At 34.9% G+C, this 17,265-nt stretch overlaps 1 protein-coding gene across 1 annotated transcript in view; it reads right to left on the reverse strand.

The window, feature by feature from the left end:
* Nucleotides 1-15,025, reverse strand: part of cdh26.1 (cadherin 26, tandem duplicate 1) — a 31,741-nt gene extending 16,716 nt beyond the window's left edge. Inside the window, exons 1-7 of the mRNA XM_088937675.1 lie at nt 14,913-15,025; nt 5,733-5,822; nt 3,971-4,063; nt 3,287-3,442; nt 2,746-2,893; nt 1,692-1,864; nt 475-603 (exon numbers count right to left, since the gene is read on the reverse strand). Coding sequence (XP_088793801.1) covers nt 475-603; nt 1,692-1,864; nt 2,746-2,893; nt 3,287-3,442; nt 3,971-4,063; nt 5,733-5,822; nt 14,913-14,969 — 846 coding nt within the window. The 5' untranslated portion in view covers nt 14,970-15,025. The remainder of the gene's footprint in view (nt 1-474; nt 604-1,691; nt 1,865-2,745; nt 2,894-3,286; nt 3,443-3,970; nt 4,064-5,732; nt 5,823-14,912) is intronic.
* Between the last annotated feature and the right edge of the window lie 2,240 nt (nt 15,026-17,265).

A 17,265-nucleotide genomic window follows, 5' to 3' on the forward strand; every position in this document is an offset into this window, starting at 1 on the left:
CTCTCAATGGGGAGGAGAACGGCCCAACGGGAGGAGTGATAAAGCCAGTTCATAGATGGGAATTATTTGGAGGCCATGACTGGTAAAGACCAATGGGAAATTTGGCCAGGACACTAGGGTAACACCCTTTTTTTGAGAAACGCACTGGGGTTTTTTAATGACCACAGAGAGTCAAAACCTCGGTTTTACGTCTCATCCGAAGGACAGTGCCTTTTTTTAATAATCAATAATCAATAATCTACAGTAATAGGTTATTCCTTCTTTGGAGAATAGTGACTGGGTTGTTTTGATCTGTTAATCAACATTTTAAGATCAACGGTTATTGTTGAAATTTATACTGAGCAACCCTGAAATAAGAATGGGTGTTGTAAGTGCACTGGGACTTAATAACTTAGAAGTTATTTAAGTTTGTATTTAATAAACTATATAGATATTTGACATATGGTGCAAAAAAAATTAAACATATTCACTTACTTTCTCTTTACTAAATACAGGGGGGTGATTATTTCCATCCTCAATGTTGATATTGATTGTTGCTGTAGAGGAAAGCTTTGGTTCTCCCTCATCTTTTGCCTCCACAAGAATCCTATATTGTTTTTCTTTCTAAGAAACAAATGACATAAAACAACAGAGAAGCTCACATTGATAGCGTCATAACAATGGTAGACATAACTGTCACTCTTTGACAACTGAGACACAAACTCCCTTATTACCCTTAAGGATTACCAGCCCACTGTAACACAGTAACACTGTAACAGCTGATGTTTAATCTTTTTTGCCTTGGGTAGACCCTCCCATCACTTCATACTCTGTGAAGGTGTAACCCAGATTTCAAGATCCAAATCAAACCTTTGAAAAAAGAGAGCTGGTCATTTTGCAGAAACCAATTAGCTCAATTCAGAACAAAAAGGCACAGATGGCAGGGTTCACATCTGATGTGAAGACCACAGTAACACCACTTAACATGCAGTACGTATTTTTCCAATCCAATCACCGACACACTTCAGATCGCATCACTGCCAAAGATTGTGATGGTTCTTAATCTAAATCCTTTTGTCTCAGTGGGAGTCAAGACAGACTGCCCTACTGTAAAAGTAGAGAGCAAGTACAAAAATTGTGATGTGAACAAAAGATGTGAACCCTGTTCCCTGTTCCTTTTGGTTCTGAATTGAACTAATTGATTTCTGCAAATCATTCACTGAATTCGCACATCCTGAAATTGCACTTTGTGCAATTTGCACTTTTTAACCTGTTTATTACAACCTCTAAACTATTAAAGATTTCAATATTCAGACATTAGCCAGATCTGATGTTGCCATTGCACATGGTAACTGAGCATAGGTACAATATGTTTGATTCAAGGCAAGTAAGAGTTGCATTAGAATCCGAGAAAGATTAAATACTAGAAGAGATTGTTCAGCCTATCTTGCTTGTTTGGTTTCTAGTTGATTAATGACCCATGAATTCTATAAAACCATTTCCTTAAAGGATTCCAGATAGTCACATTCAACACCATGTATGTTCAGAAAACATGCTGGATTCTGGATTCTCTAAATTTCAAATTTTCAATCATGACTGCTCTAAATCTAAGTTTCCACTTGTGTCCCTGGGGATCTGTAATGTTTTCCTTAATTATACTGTACGTTTGTTACATTATATATTGGCCTACTGTTATAATTACAATGACTTACCTCATAATCAAAGCACCCTTTGAAAGATATCATTGCTTTGTTTGTACCTATGATCCTTCTAATACTAAATGCTGGATAGGAAGGAGTTTGTGAAATCATCTTAAAATTAAATTCTGAATTGGGACTCCCATGAAGGTCAATATCATTTGCTTCTATATTGACTTGTAGGTCACCTTAAAAAGAAACAAGATTAGAAAAGATGATCCACGTTTCTCAGGAAAATTGCTAGCTGTTCAGTTGCTTCCGCTTGTTGGGTATAGAAGCACTCTGTGAAGGCTCATGTGTTGGTCAATCATTAAGACACTGACTTGCACCACAAGTTAAACACCTGGCTGGGAGCTGCCAGGGTGGTGTAAGGATAACTCGACCTGGGTCCTCACCAAAAATTCAATCCACACTGAATGTTGGCAAGAGATCTCATATGCTTGAGCACTCCACCATTTGCCACTCGTTCTACCCTTTCATGTGCAGAGGGACTTTCATAATGTCTAATAACATGTCTCTCGTCTTATTTAATGTCTCCCAGGCTGAGAGAGGCATTACTCCTAGAGAACTCAGTCTTAGTGGAAAAAAAAGAGACAAATGACTGAACATAAAGGTGAATATAATACAGAACAATGACTGACTTTCTCTCCTTTCTTGAGTCTCAGTGCAGTTATAAGGACTCCACAAGTCTCAAACAACATTTCTTTAGTATCTACAAGATACAATTATGTACTGAGAATGAGACTTCATCTGAAACTTTTTCTACAAGAGTATAATCAACCTATACTTCAAGCTGAAGAAATCTTGTCTAAGTTTAACTTTATTAATTTGCTTAGCAGTTGATCAGAAAATACTAATAATACTTGTTGTTCCTATCATTCATTCATTAAAGCTTTGGGTTCTATCAGATGTATCTGAAATAGTATCAGGCTGCTTTGGTATTCTGCTCTTATACAGAACAATGCAATACCCTGAACAGCACCCAAAGAGTTTTACAGTTTGCTTTGAGTAGGTAAAACATTCTTTCAGTTTATACAAACCAGTATTGTGTTATTTCAATATGTCTTACCTTCATTTGTGGTCTCCTTAACAGTGATATTCTGCACAGGGATTGTGAATTGTGGCGCATTGTCATTCACATCTTTGATCTCAACATCAAATGCTAGTGTTTTATCCACAACTCTATTGGTCGTCCTGTCAAGAACATCAAACTTTACCTGACAATTAAAGGGAAAAAAAAGTCTTATTTCATGTTAAGTGAGGTATTAAAATACAAAAATATGTATTAATGAGATTTTTGTTAAAAGCATTTATAATGAAAGGGTTATAAAGATAATTTAACTTTACCCAAATGTTTTTTCGTAAAATAAAAATTGCAAATTTTATTATACATATAGTGTTTTTGTTGTATTTCATTTCTTATTTCTTAAAACAACAAAGTAAAGCTTAGCCACTTAAATAAGGATACACCTCTTCTAAACAATAGCCAATATGGTCTTAGTTTTCACAGTTTCTCCCATATAACTATCTATAGTAGCTACTGGATGTGGGGTCTTAGCTCAATATTATCAATAATTATTTTATGTGCAACAAGCTTTGGAGATACTCACGTAAAATTCGGGATACATCTCTCGATCAATGGTTTTATGCACAAACACTCTGCCATCAGTGTCATTAACAGAAAATATTCCTATTGGATGCTCAGTCACCCCACGTCCACTTATCACATATTTCAGTTGGTAGTTTACTCCCTGGTCATTAAATAGCTATTAAAGACAAACACATGTCCACAGTTATTAGGCCTTGACATGTTACAGTGCATAAACAGGTGAGCTTCAGTGAACTGAATGGAAAAGAAAAAATGATAATTACATTGAAGAATTTGGATGAATAAGCAAATTGTTTATTTTGGTAATAACTTGTTACCAATCTACAGCTATCCATATAATTCCTTATCCATAAAGGTCATGTCAGCCAATAGAAAAAGAACTTTATTTTAGCTGTGTTCTTGACCATATATTATCAGCATAAATAGAAAAGGTTGGTCTTATAAAGGTGGAGAAGTGCACAGATTGGTTTTGGGTTGTGTGCCTTTTTAGTGCTAATAAGTGAAGGAACTATTCCATTTGATGTGAAATCTGGTAGTTTGTGTGAATAAACAATGAAATTGACAAAAAGTTGCATTTGACGTTCGTGTCTAATGAACTGCAAAAAGGAATGATCAGTTTCCTTAAAAGTTAGGCAGATGTAACAAACAAATCATTATAAAATTCAGTAACCAAATTAAGACTTACTGTTGCAGCATGCTTAGGAAAAGGACCTTCATCTTGTTCTGTTACTTCTATAGTCGTAAGGACCCACCTTCTTTTAGTACGTCTCAACAGCTCCTGCCACAAAAGATCCATAAAAACATAAACCAGAATTAATGATGGAACAATATAGAGGTTAATATATCCTGTATTCTTTATTTTATTTGATAGTTCATCTAAATGTATTGCTCATCAGAAAGAATTAAGTTATTTCTTATCAGGGACTCGACCCGGTTTCAGTGTTGATCCCATCACGGGGTCCCAGATGCCTGAGGAGCTACGCGACAACCCAATGTTTATCTCTGAACAATCGCTGGTGATTCTTTTTTATTTTACACAGAAACCGTTCACTGTTATAAGTACTATCTTGTAATAATTTAGTAGCCCAGTGCATATTCCGGTACAATGAAAAAGCAGAGAAATTTTTAAATGACTCCATAATTAAGTTACAGGACTACCAATGTGCACTATAACTCACAATTCAATCAAAGCAAACAGCTTTGGAGCAATAACTAAATCAACATACAAACTAAACACTGGATGGTTACTTTATTTTTACCAATGAACTCACTCATTTTCATCCATATATTCAAGGCCTTCTCTTACTAACAACAAGGCAAACAAACCTTCCTTCTACCTTTCCGAGGAATAGGCTAGCCTTACCCTACTGCTAATACCACGTGGCACAGTATCAGGGCTCTTTTACTGTAAGTGGGCAGGGTCTGGGCAAACACACGAACAAAGGAGGACCTAAAGTGCAAAACAGTGACATATTTACAGTGTATCAACACATATTTACAAAAAACACCTCTTATTTGAGCTTAGCTTGACTTCCACAGGTCCATTTATATACAGTATACAACCTGGAAGATGAGCTGCTTGTTGGACTCCCCAAATATGAACCAGATGCTTCAACGAACACTACCTCATCTGTGAAGCATTGCAGAGGCATTATTAAGCATGGCTGCCTCTGGACCTGGCACACTTGCCTGTATTGATTATGTAAATAATGATGGCAGATGTTGAATTGATTTGGAAGTTCACAGCAAACGTTTGGTAGAAAACAATATGCTCTCATACTTATTGGGCCATGCCTTCACCAGCCAGCACGACAATGACCTACGACACGGCTAAAGTAACCAAAGGGGTTCATCAGGAGATAACGGTGGAAAACCGTAGACTGCCAAAATGTATCTGCAGAGTTAAATCCAATTTTACATGCTGAAGACAGAATTGAAATCAGGAAACCCCGAGAACAGACGAAACAAGTGGCTGCAGTAGAGGCGGCTTGGCAAAGCATCTCTGATTATTGCACATATTTGAACACCCAAATATTTTGGTAAGTTCAGTGATAGCAGACCGTGAGACGTTGCCTCAGAGGGATATGCAACCAAATGCTGACTTTAACACAATGAAATTTACTGAAACTGAATGTGTCCCAAATCATATTGTGGTTGTAATACAATCAACTACATGCATGGAATTACCCCAAAACTGCCAATATTGCACATATCATTCATATTAACTCCAGTATCATAGAAAACAAACTGATAATAATAATAGTTTTAGCTTTGCTGGCCCAATCCTTTTGGTAGGAACTGTCTATTTTGTTAATATATTTATTGACTTTCAATAAGTGCTCTGTTAATCTGTTTCAGAGATAAGCCTTTTCTATATATTGTTTTACTTAATACAAAACACTGCTAGAGAAAACACTGCTATACTCTTGTAGTAAGTGTATACAAACCCTTTTTTCTCTCTTCAAAAGAGAGGTCTGACCCACGTCCTGGACATCTTCGGCATTTTGCTCTTGTCCAGCACAACTCAGAACAGCCATCTTGAGAAAAGAAAACAGAAGACTAAGTTTGAGAGCTTCAGCCCTTCATAAATAAGGTTTCTGTTGGACTGCAAAGTAGTCCTTATCTGCTCCATCTGGCTTCCAGTTTAAGGAATAAATTACAGAATAAGGTATGGAATATAGTATGTCATTGTGTAGAAGGGGAAATGATAAAATCATGATCTTATCATGTTTTCCTCAGTGAAGTCCAGTTAAATTCTACTCATGTGAGTGAACACTGAAATGTTAAAAGGTTAAGCTTTTCCTATTTAAGCATTCCTCTGTAATACACCGGTACAGTATGTAACTACTGTATATGTGGTTTGATAACCACACAGTGTGTTTCTTTCCAGGGGTATTGTGTAATTTAAAGGACTTGCTATATTGACAAAAAGCTAAGATAAAGTGCAAGAATAAAATTTGTTTTCTTATAAGAGTTGTGATTCAAGCATGCTTTCACATCACTGTTTTGTTTTTGTTTGCATCATACAAACTATGCTAGAAGTGAAAACTGTGTATATTTGCAGCAATAGCATCTACTGTGTTGTATAATTGATAAATCAATACAAATAATGTAATTGTTACAATATAGTGGAATGTCTGAATGTTCATATGATGTTTGGATGTAAACAAGGTGTGTCTTGGTGTTGCTTTGTGTTGTTAGTGTTTAGGTGAGCAAGGTTGGTAGTCATTGGAGGACATTTGTTTTGGCTACATTTCTTAGTTATAGACAGGGAACTATCTGAGGTTTAGTTTCTCATTTTCATTTGTTTCTGTTAGCCATTTTGTTTTTTTTGTTGAACCATTGATAAAGCCAAGAACACTTTTGGTTAATTATTTGTTTCAGAGTATTTCATAAGCAAAGGTCTCTACAAACCAACAAAAGGTTCATCATTGTAAAAAAGGCTTTCTTGCAAAAAATACTAATTCAGCAGCAAATGCTCTCTCTTTTTCATGACACTGGAGCTATATGTGCTGCAAAGGAAAAGCTAGACGAATATAAAAAGTGACAGTAGTGTGTCCTGAGGCTACGTGTCTTTTGTCATGAGAGAACAGGCCTCCAGGGCAGGGTGGCATGCTAGACACATACTGTATCCTTTCAGGTATCTCCAGCATCTGGCTTGACTGCCTTTCCACATCACCTCACCCATAGCTCACACCTTGCCAACTACCTCCTTTAGGACTAAGTTCTCAATGTCTTTGAGAGGTGGAATTGAAGTTTTCAGTCCAGTGTTGGTTTAGTCCTCAGTTTAAAATGTAGTCATAATCTTAGTCTGTTCAACAAAAATGTCTATATTAGATATAATATATCACATCTGAAGAAGGTTCCAAAATGTTGTGTTTTCTTTCTTCATTTTTCAGCATGGAATAAACCTATTACTTGTTCCTTTGCAGCCTACGCATGCTGACGCAGCTATCCACCTGAACTATATTAGATATAGTCATGTTTTAGTCATGTGCTTTTATTTTAGTACAGTCAACTAGAATTTGAGTAAGATCGCTCTAACTTGACTTAACGTGAATTCGTTTTTCTCATGCAATTCAGTCACATAAAATGTAATATAAAAAGGTTTTTTGTTTAATTCATTTTAGTCTCTAGAATATTAAGGAAACTAACTTTAGTTCTTTTTACTTTACAATGAAAACTGTTCTAATTAGATAACAATAAATATATATAATAATAGTATAGCAGTTTTTTATATATATTTTCCAAATTATGCAAAGATTAGGGACCTTGACTGTTACTTTAAGAAAATAAAAGAACAATGAACTAATTTACAGTGAAAATGCACAAACATCATTCAGTCATCAAATGGAATTTGACAACAACCTGTGGAAAACCAAAGAAATGTTTTATGTATCTTACAGTGAGCAGTGGACACTATAACAGTATAATAGCGTCTATCATGAAAATGTCTCTTCTCTCGGTACTGCTAAGCCAAGAATAATTTTTATCCTAAAAGTTCTTATTTGAACCATCTACCACATAATTACATGATTTCATACATTTGATAAATGTCAAAGACATATGTCTTTATTGCATAATGTAAAGCATATTAATCTTAGACGTAAAAGATCCAATACAAGAAATAACTGTGCAATAAAGGGTTAATAAATAATATACAGAGACATCACATGAGTCTTTCCCAATGGGAATGTCTGTTTTGGCAATGTTAATAATAATTTCATGAGGTTTTTCAAAGTACCCAGTATTATTAATGTATTCAGCTGAGGTCCTTGCCAAGAGTGAATTTGCAATAACTAAATTATAGGGAAATTACTGCAGCAGCTACTTAGAAAATATAGTCAAAACCAGACAGGACAAGCAACATACTGTATACAGTATATTCATTCACTCTGATATAATATTTTTCATAACTAGCCCTTTTGACAAAATATTATTTCAGTTGAAAAACTACCATGGTCTAAGAGGAATCAACTGTCCTTCAGATACACCATCGCTGCAGGACCAGGCAAGCCCAGCCCACAGGGGTGTAAACATTTAGTAGGGGCTCTCAACCTTAGGTCTGTCAGTCCACTAATCCCAGGCACTTTGTGCACTTGGGCACCTATCTAGCATGCCTTACATGTAGACATCAGATATGAATCAAGTGTGCATTCATAAGTGGAATAAATGTGGAACTCCCATAAAAATGACAAGTTCAAGATCTTTATGTTATTATTTGTAGGTATTTAAAACTGTAGAGTTTTTATTTCACACCCTTGTTTTGCATCCTTGCAGAGCATGTACTGCAAGTTCCCTGCCCTTAAGGGTAAAGGTGTGGTGCCCATTACTTAGACTAACCAGTAGGTGAGCTTTACTGATAAAAGAAACTAGATCCTAAGAGACAAGAGGTGTGCCTAACTGAATACAATTCCAAAACAATGTACACCACTCTGTCATTATTATCAAGGAGATGGCATTGAATCTCAGGTTGCTTTGTGGAAACTCGTTCTTCCAGAGCTCAGAACTACTATCAGTCATCCTAATTTTGTAGATCAAAGATTAAAAACATGGTCAATTACACATACTGTAAATCAAATTAAGAGCATTTTTATGGCTTGTTTTGAACGTTGACATTTTTTAAGATTGTGCGTAAGTTGCATGATTTCAATGCATAGGGTCTATTGACTAGTGAATAGTGACGTGACTATTGACTAGTGTGTAAAAGCTGAACAGCATCTAGTGATTGTGCCAATATGGTAGGAATATTCAAAATATACAGAAGAAAAGATGCTGCTAAAAATCAAAGAGGCTTTATTGATTAAGAAGAAACCAACAGACACAGATGAAGATATAATCTTAACACTGTTGGACACAATTAAAACAAAATTAACACCAATAATCTAAAAGGTATTTCTGTACACCCCAAAGTTCAGGTAACAATGGTTTTTAAAATATAAAATAATGAAGACTGGTACAAAGTCATGGATATGGTCCTTTTTATCACATTATTTGTATGTAAAAATAAAGGATAAATGTGTGATTGGACTGTAAAGAAATGTTTAGACACTTCCTTCAAATACGGTAACCTCCTTGAGTCCAAGAAGATTCAGAAAGTCAGATTGTTGTGGGTAATGTCAGCCTTGAATGACTAATACAAAATCCAAATTATCTTTGTTATGTTAGATATTTAAAGCAAGCTCATGCATGCTTCAAAGAAATCTGAAAGTTAATAAGTGTACATTCCTTACAGATGTAAACATTTAAAAAACAAGCTGTGATATGTACATAAGCCAAATTCATTTTTTCAATATTATCCACTATTATAAAACACGTGTTACAATGAGTATACTGTATGAAGAACTGTGCGTTTTTAAAGAGTTAAATATACTGGTGGAAAAAAGAAACACAACATTTTCTGGAATGAGAATACTACAGTTGTAGCTTATGTACTGTACTTTCACAAAAAGTTGTTTTAAGCTTTCTGACCAGCAATACAGCTTGTGCAGTGAGACATTGCGACTTCCCAATCACACAAAAGCTCGTTAGGTGCACTTTTACCCAACAAGGTCCAGGTGGAACAATGCCGGTGTTGTAATCCTCTCATCCAGCAATTAAAAGTGTGTTACCAACTGTAAACTTCCTTATAGACAGTCATGTGAGCACTAACGAATACTGTGGGTTTCATTGTTGGGGCTGCTTGTATAGGGGCCAACTTCAGAGAGCTGTATTTGAGGGCTTCCTTGTGGACAGCTTGCTTCAACTCCTGCCATAATATTTCAGTGAGATTTAGGTCCAGACTTTGACTTGGCCAATCCAACATACTGTATGAGATTTAATCTCCAGCCATTCTGTTGTAAATGTTGTATGTTATGATCATTGTCTTGCTACTGTATGTCTCAGCACAGCTTCAACCAGTGAATGGATGGTCTGACATCCTCCTCCAAAATTTGCTATTACAATGCTGAATTCATGATTCTGTAAATGGTAGCAAGCTGTCTGGATCCTGAGCTGGCAAGGCATCCTACAACCTTGATACATCTACAGTCATGCTTGTTGCTAGAAGCCAGTTTTTGTTTTTCACTATACCAAATTTCTCATTGTGGCCAAAAAGTTCAATTTTTGACTCACCTATCCAGGGAACATTCTTCCAGTATTCTTATAGAGTGTGGGACAGGCAACAAAATTCTTTTTAGAGACCAATAGTTTCTTCTTGTCTATTCTCCCATGAAAACCATTCCTGTTTAGCCTATTCGTGATCACTGAGGTATGAACACTGACATTAGCCAGTGTGAGACAAGCCTGTAGATCCTTGGATATTACTCTGGGGTTCTATGTGATTTCCTGAATGACTTTCCGGTGGCTCTTTTAGAGATCTTGGTAGGATAACTGGATGATATCTAGATGTAGTAGATGGATGGATTCCAAAATGTTTAGAAATTGTTTTATAACCCTCTCCAGGCTGATAAGCATCTGCTACTCCTATTCTAAGGTCCTCTGAAATCCCTTTTGATCATGTCATGAAGTATAAACTCTGTCCATGTTTACTTGTTACTCAATTATTTAACCACCTGATTCTATTTACTAATCCTTTAATTATGCCAAGTCAACTAGGGATTCACTTATTATTTTTCCACACACTGTTAATTATTCATTTTTGTCTACTTCATATACCAATGTTTCTAAACAATTTAACTAGTAAATACTGTATAAACCCTTTTGCTAATGGACAGGGTTTTTTTTTTCTTACCAACCCAGGAACTCTTCTAGTAAGGTGCAAAGTACTATCAGTATGGGTGATCTCATCATAGCAAAGTTCAAAATTGTACTTCTCATACAAGACATGTGTTTTTAAGGAAGGTGCCTTTCCATCCATGTAAGCAATCCAGGAGTAGCTTAAGCCTCATGATATGCTTTACAGGTGGATGGATTTCTGATCAAAAATCTTTGGTCAGTGAAGGTGAATGTGTCTGTAGAGCAACTGGCTAATTGAAACCATTTAAGCTCTTATGTATCTGACAGTTCCTGATGAAAGCCCTATGCTTGCATGAAGGTACAGTATGCTCAAGATTTCTGTTGTATCATCAATTTCATGCAGAGAGGCCTGACCTCTTCTACTGCCACTGATACTATTTTAGAAGATCCCGAAAATACTCATTGAGTACAAACAGTGCTCTTCATAGAATATTGCATAAATTGGACTAAAATCTGTCAAAGCATCACTTATTAGCTACAACAATTGATACCTTTGCTTTTTGTCATGTGACATTTCCTTCCCAGAAGACAAAGTGTTCACTACAGATATAAAACTGCCTTACTGTAAATTGTTCAAGGCATTAATTATAATCAATTACAGGACCAAAAAGACCAAGCTAACCGGCTTACAGGCTCAATTGCTAGGTGTGTTACCGTCTTCATCCATATTCTGTAAACATAATTTGTTGCAGATAATTATATAGATCCATACAGTGGTTTATCAAACAAGGTTTTAATGTCAGATGATATATTTTCTTTTCCTTCTTACAGTATTTCGTGCTTGCCTCATATTTATTAATATGGAGACCTGGGTTTGATCCTGAGGCGAGAGACGAACAGTGGCAAGAGCAGAAACCCCAAGAACCCGAATTTGCTACATTATTCTCTTTTCAACACGGCTTATTCATTAGAGAATAAGACCCTAAAAACTTCTATAGTAAAGTTCAGAAAATGGTAACTCGTTAGTAACTCAGATTCTGTGAATCTTTTGCCTTGAGGAGACAAAAGAGAAGAAAAACAAAGAGAAAAACAAGCAGTTGTTCTCCTTAATGCCACTTTGTAGGCTTTAGGAAGAACTTTGGAAATGTAACTGAATATACAGTATACACAAAAATATCCACAAAGGAAATGAATGTTATGCAGCCTAAAAATAAAAAATGCCAATTGTTTTACTTTTCTTTGTTTTTGCTTTACAATTTAAGAAAGGAATTCTTTCCGTTTCTAAAATATATGCAGACCAGTTTTGCAAAATTGCATGATAGAAGTAAGATATTGGTGAATTTATGTCACATGGCTATTAAAATAAACAGTGCTTTATCAAAATAAAGTTTGGAAACACTATGTAAAAGAATAATCTCTCTAAAAACAAAAGCATTATGCATGTACCTGTATATAAGCACATTATCTTTGGTAGATTAGTAACTAAATTAATCTAAAATTCCAACTATATGATTCTCGAAGCAGACCAGAGTTTGAAATTCAACATCTTGGCTGGGAAACCTGTTTATACCAACAACAATATTTCACAATTCCCTAAAATCAGGGATGATTCTTCTCGCTCCTCATTGAACTCTTTCTAAGACTATAATATTCTTTTTGTGGTTTGGTGACTAAAACTGAATGCAGTATTTTAAATGAACAAGTAATAGGTTTATTCCATGCTGAAAAAAAGAAGAAAGAGAACACAATGTTTCGGTCGTGGGGCCTTCTTCATTTTAAATGAAGCCCTACTAATCTGTTGTAATCTTTGCTCAAAGCAGTCTCTTAAGCATTCTGTTTATTTTTTATTGCTTCCCCACATTGTGTTAAAGAGGAGATGAATCCACAAAAAGAACTAAATCCTTTTCATATCTAGCTTTCTACAAATTCTTTAGCACGCATATGATATGCATAATAAATATTCCTTCTTCCTTTATGCAGTCCTTTGCATTTACCAATCTTAAATTCCATTAGCTACAATACATGTGTGCTCAATCCATGATTTTATCTAAAGTTTTTTGTAAGCTTTGAAGCTGCTTCTGTTTGCTACTCCCCCTGTTTTCATCTGCAAATGTAGCTAGTTTGCTAATTATACCAAAATCTTGTAAATCATCGATATAAACCAATTAGACCAAAAATGCATCCCTGCAGCACAGATATATTAAATGTCAGTTAAAAACATCTTTCTTTCCTAATTCCATGTTGGCTGATACTTGAGACGCAATCATTTTGTAAATATGCTTGTAGTTTAGATCCAAATATCATTAGACCATAATTTTACCAGTAACAACAGTAAGACTGATCTCTCCACAACAGTTTATTCGCAGTTTTGTAAAAATGTGGGTATACCCCCATGCATAGTGGCAGCTGAAATGTTCTAGTTAAAGTCAATGAATAACATTCTTAATTTTCTTAAATACAACCTGGAAAATGCCATCCATCAACAAAGATTTGGTGTAAGATGCCCTGGTCTCTGTAATACTTCAGTGTCAGTTATTATCACTAAACATCGTACAACACACCTTGTACAGCTTCGGACATATTTGTGATATACAGATCATGTATGCTTTTGTTAGAAGGTTGAGTGAAGTATTAAATCAGCACATTTACAGTACTATTTATTTTTCCTCTTCTAGTATCAATCCTGTTTTATCTTGCTATCTACAGTATTTACTTCAGCTATTATTTAAATCCTTCATGTGGTAAACTAAACTATTTTTAAGCCATCTGTAAAACACATTTATCAGATACTTGTTTATTCTAGCAAGAAGTCATTGTGTTCTAAACAACTAAAAAGATTTAGAGATATATACTGACTATATTCTGTACCTTGTAAGGAATGTTTTGTTATTTAGAGTTTATCAAATGAAAGTATTTGTTTATTTTGACCAACTAAAGAACAAAGGAAGATAATGTTTTACTTAATTTTCTGCTGCTAAATTAGTTACATCATAATAATAATAGTTTACAGCTTTTTGAAATTTACAAGTCGCATCAATATATTTGTAAACAATATAAAATTCCACGGAAGTGCTTACTTGAAATTCCACCCTTACAATTTAGTATACTATATGTGACCTGCTTTTCCATAACCGGCCCCGTCATTATTAATTTTAATATTATTGAACTTATATTTTCATAGAATTTTAGATACAAATGAATTACATTTTACCTGAATTACATAAATTCACTCTAGGCTTTGGAGGACCGCCCAGTGTCTAGGTAAACTACTTCATGAGAATTTGCATAATTGGTGTAGCTGTAGGTCACATAAACAGGAGATATGTTTCTGCAACAGCTGAATTAATATTTTCGTAAATACATCAACAGATGCTGAAACTGTACAACCAATAAGTAGGCCAATGAAATAATCTTAGAAACAATAAGTGCAAGGTTTTATATATAGTACTGAGACAACCTTCATCGCGAATGCGAAGAAATAAATGCAGTACAGGATTCTTCCTTATACAATTATCATCGTTGTCGTCATAATTTATTTCATGTTTATCACGACCTTACTAGTAAGTTTTATCGTTAGTAGAATTAGATCGCTTAATATACTGTGGGGGAAAACATTTTAAAATGTTTTTTTGTGCTTTCCATGTGCTACCTGTGGAGACATTAATAATTGATGTATTTTGCTGGTGTCCGACACTTGCTGGGTTATACAGCTTTAAAACATTTTAATAGAAATAAAAGCTACTTAAAACAGCATTAACGCACAACAGTTATTTTGTTTTTTTTTTAACTGTGTGGAACATAACACTTTGAATCACTGCGTCTCTGTTCATCAGAATTAACATATTTCGCTGTCTTTTATGTTGGCAGTCGTAAAGTAACATCCATTAATTGTAAAAGTAACGAAAATAAGTTACATTGTCGCATTAAAATGGACACAATATTGTACTTACAGTTAGAAGGAGGAGAGTGGTGTATTTTGCCATCCAAAAGACAATGGATTCCCGCATATTCTCTTAGCGGTAACTGTACTAATACGTGGACGACGAAACAGAAAACCAAGACTGTAAGTTTGTGCTCCACTTAACCGGTGTGTGTGAATTACTGTAGTCCCCAACTGGAAGCAGCCTATCAAAGTCAAGAGTCACTTTTCCACGCCTTCTGTAGCTTTAATGTCTGTAACAGAGTCTGGGGAGCAATCAGACTTCTGTGAAATGTTCCCTACACACAGAATATTCATAGCCGGTAAAACCTGAAAGGTCTTTTTCTTGACCAATCCCTGTAGGTGACGCAGGACCACCGGTTTAGACAAACTTGTTGAGAAATCGAGTGCGCATGAACTGCAAATTAATTATATTTAAGTGTTTTGTTAGGGTTTTTTTTTTTTGGGGGGGGGGGGGGGGGATTTATTGTTGGAATAATAAATGAGAGTTTGGGGAAGATCAAAATATATTTAATATGGTACGTTAATTTAGGTGTAGGTAACTTGGAACTCCACTCATTCACATTTCTAGATAACTATGAGAAATGGTGGATAAAATGCCAGCTTTTATTTTGATTCCAAATTGAATTCCCAAACTGTGATCATTCACGAATTCTAATAAACTCGTAGATGGGGCAGCTATTTCCACTGTGTCTTAATGATGAGCCTCTTAAATATCAATTCTTGTTTTCTAAGTTGACTGTTTTGCAGTGGAATCGTCTATTTTGGAAACAGTTTTGGAAAGTGTTTAATTTACGTTTGTTTTGGTAACATTTGTACCATTTTGTTTTAATATACTTTAATTTATTAATAATTATGCTGTATATTAATATTTCATTGTGTTTCTTTTTTATATACTGCAACTAGTTGTCTTCCAATTTTGAATATAAAATATCAATTATATATGATACTAGTAGAGAATAAAAAAAAACACATTTATAAAGATTAGCTTTGGAGCACAATGTAATGTGATCCTAAAACATACAATGAACTAGCTCAAGATTGTCACTCATCAAGCACTAGAGATAAGCCATTCTCAGGATTGACAAACTGTGACAAACTGTTCTTCTTTTGTCTTCTTGTTCAACACAATTTCTATTTTGTTTCTTAATTATTCATTGATTTTGTTTTGTGAAATCTGAATCAGCAGCAAGAACTGACAGGGGCTATGTGTTGCTCTTTAAGAGTAGTGGGATGGTTTTCATGAAGAGAGAAGAAAAAACATCTTCACTAATCCATCAAAAGTTCCTCGGTAAAGGAAGTTTATCGTCTTAGCTGTCTGTAGTACAATTCTCAAGCATTTCCAACGTAGGTGAGGAAGAGCAGTAAACTCACTGACCAAACTATAAGGATACCCCTATTGAAATGACTACATTCTGTCCTTGGTGGTCAATGAACTGTACAGTATAAATTGACATAAGGAGCAAGAGACATGCATCTTTCACCCTCTCTGGGTAGAATCCACAATCCACAGATCTACTGAAAAAAAATAGTAGTACTGGTGTGTCCTACAGTGGAAACCCCAATACCATTACCCTCATTAAAACCTCAAGTGAAAATGATCCCGCAGAAGGAAAGGGAGCTTCAGAATATGTGAAAACATTGTGAAAAACAATCCATGCTTTCACTGCTGGCAATGAGTTTATTGTTATGTTGATTTTTTTTTCATTGGACATAATGGTTTTCTTTTAGTTTTGATTTTGTATGACAGTAATTTACTTAATTTAACACCAGTTGGCGTCCATAAATATAGCACTTTAACAAAAATGGCAAAACAAAAAATTACCTGTAGGCACATTGGTAATGCAGTGTGCAGTAATGATCAGGCATGAATTATTTTAGAGACAGACCCAATTCCTGCTGGAAATCCTCCTTCTTTCAAATCTGTGCTTCATATAAAAATCCAATCCAAATGTGTCCTACACCTTTAAAAAAACATTTTAAACACAACCAGTGCCTTTGATTCAATTTCTTATTTATAAAGTAGCACTTCTAATGATCTCTGTATATATTATAAAATATTGTATGTATTTCTGTCTTTAAAAGACAGATGTTTGCAATGACAAGAAGAGATTTCAAAAGATTTTTTGCAAAGGTTATTTAGGAGTAGGATGTTTTTCTGATCATTTTTTTAGTTTTGTAATTGATTTGGTTTTATGGAAAAGATCATAACCAAACCATTGCTATTTCAGTCTTATATAATTTATCTTCTTTCCCTGAATCAAAAACCTCCTGCTATACCTTAATAGTTACTAGTTTAAAATGTAATCAATGAATACAGTCTTATCTAAACTGAAAAGAAGTATCATTCTTTAACAAAAGTG

Source organism: Atractosteus spatula, chromosome 19 (assembly GCF_055471065.1).
Source record: "Atractosteus spatula isolate fAtrSpa1 chromosome 19, fAtrSpa1.hap1, whole genome shotgun sequence".
NCBI classification, from domain to species: Eukaryota; Metazoa; Chordata; class Actinopteri; order Semionotiformes; family Lepisosteidae; genus Atractosteus; species Atractosteus spatula.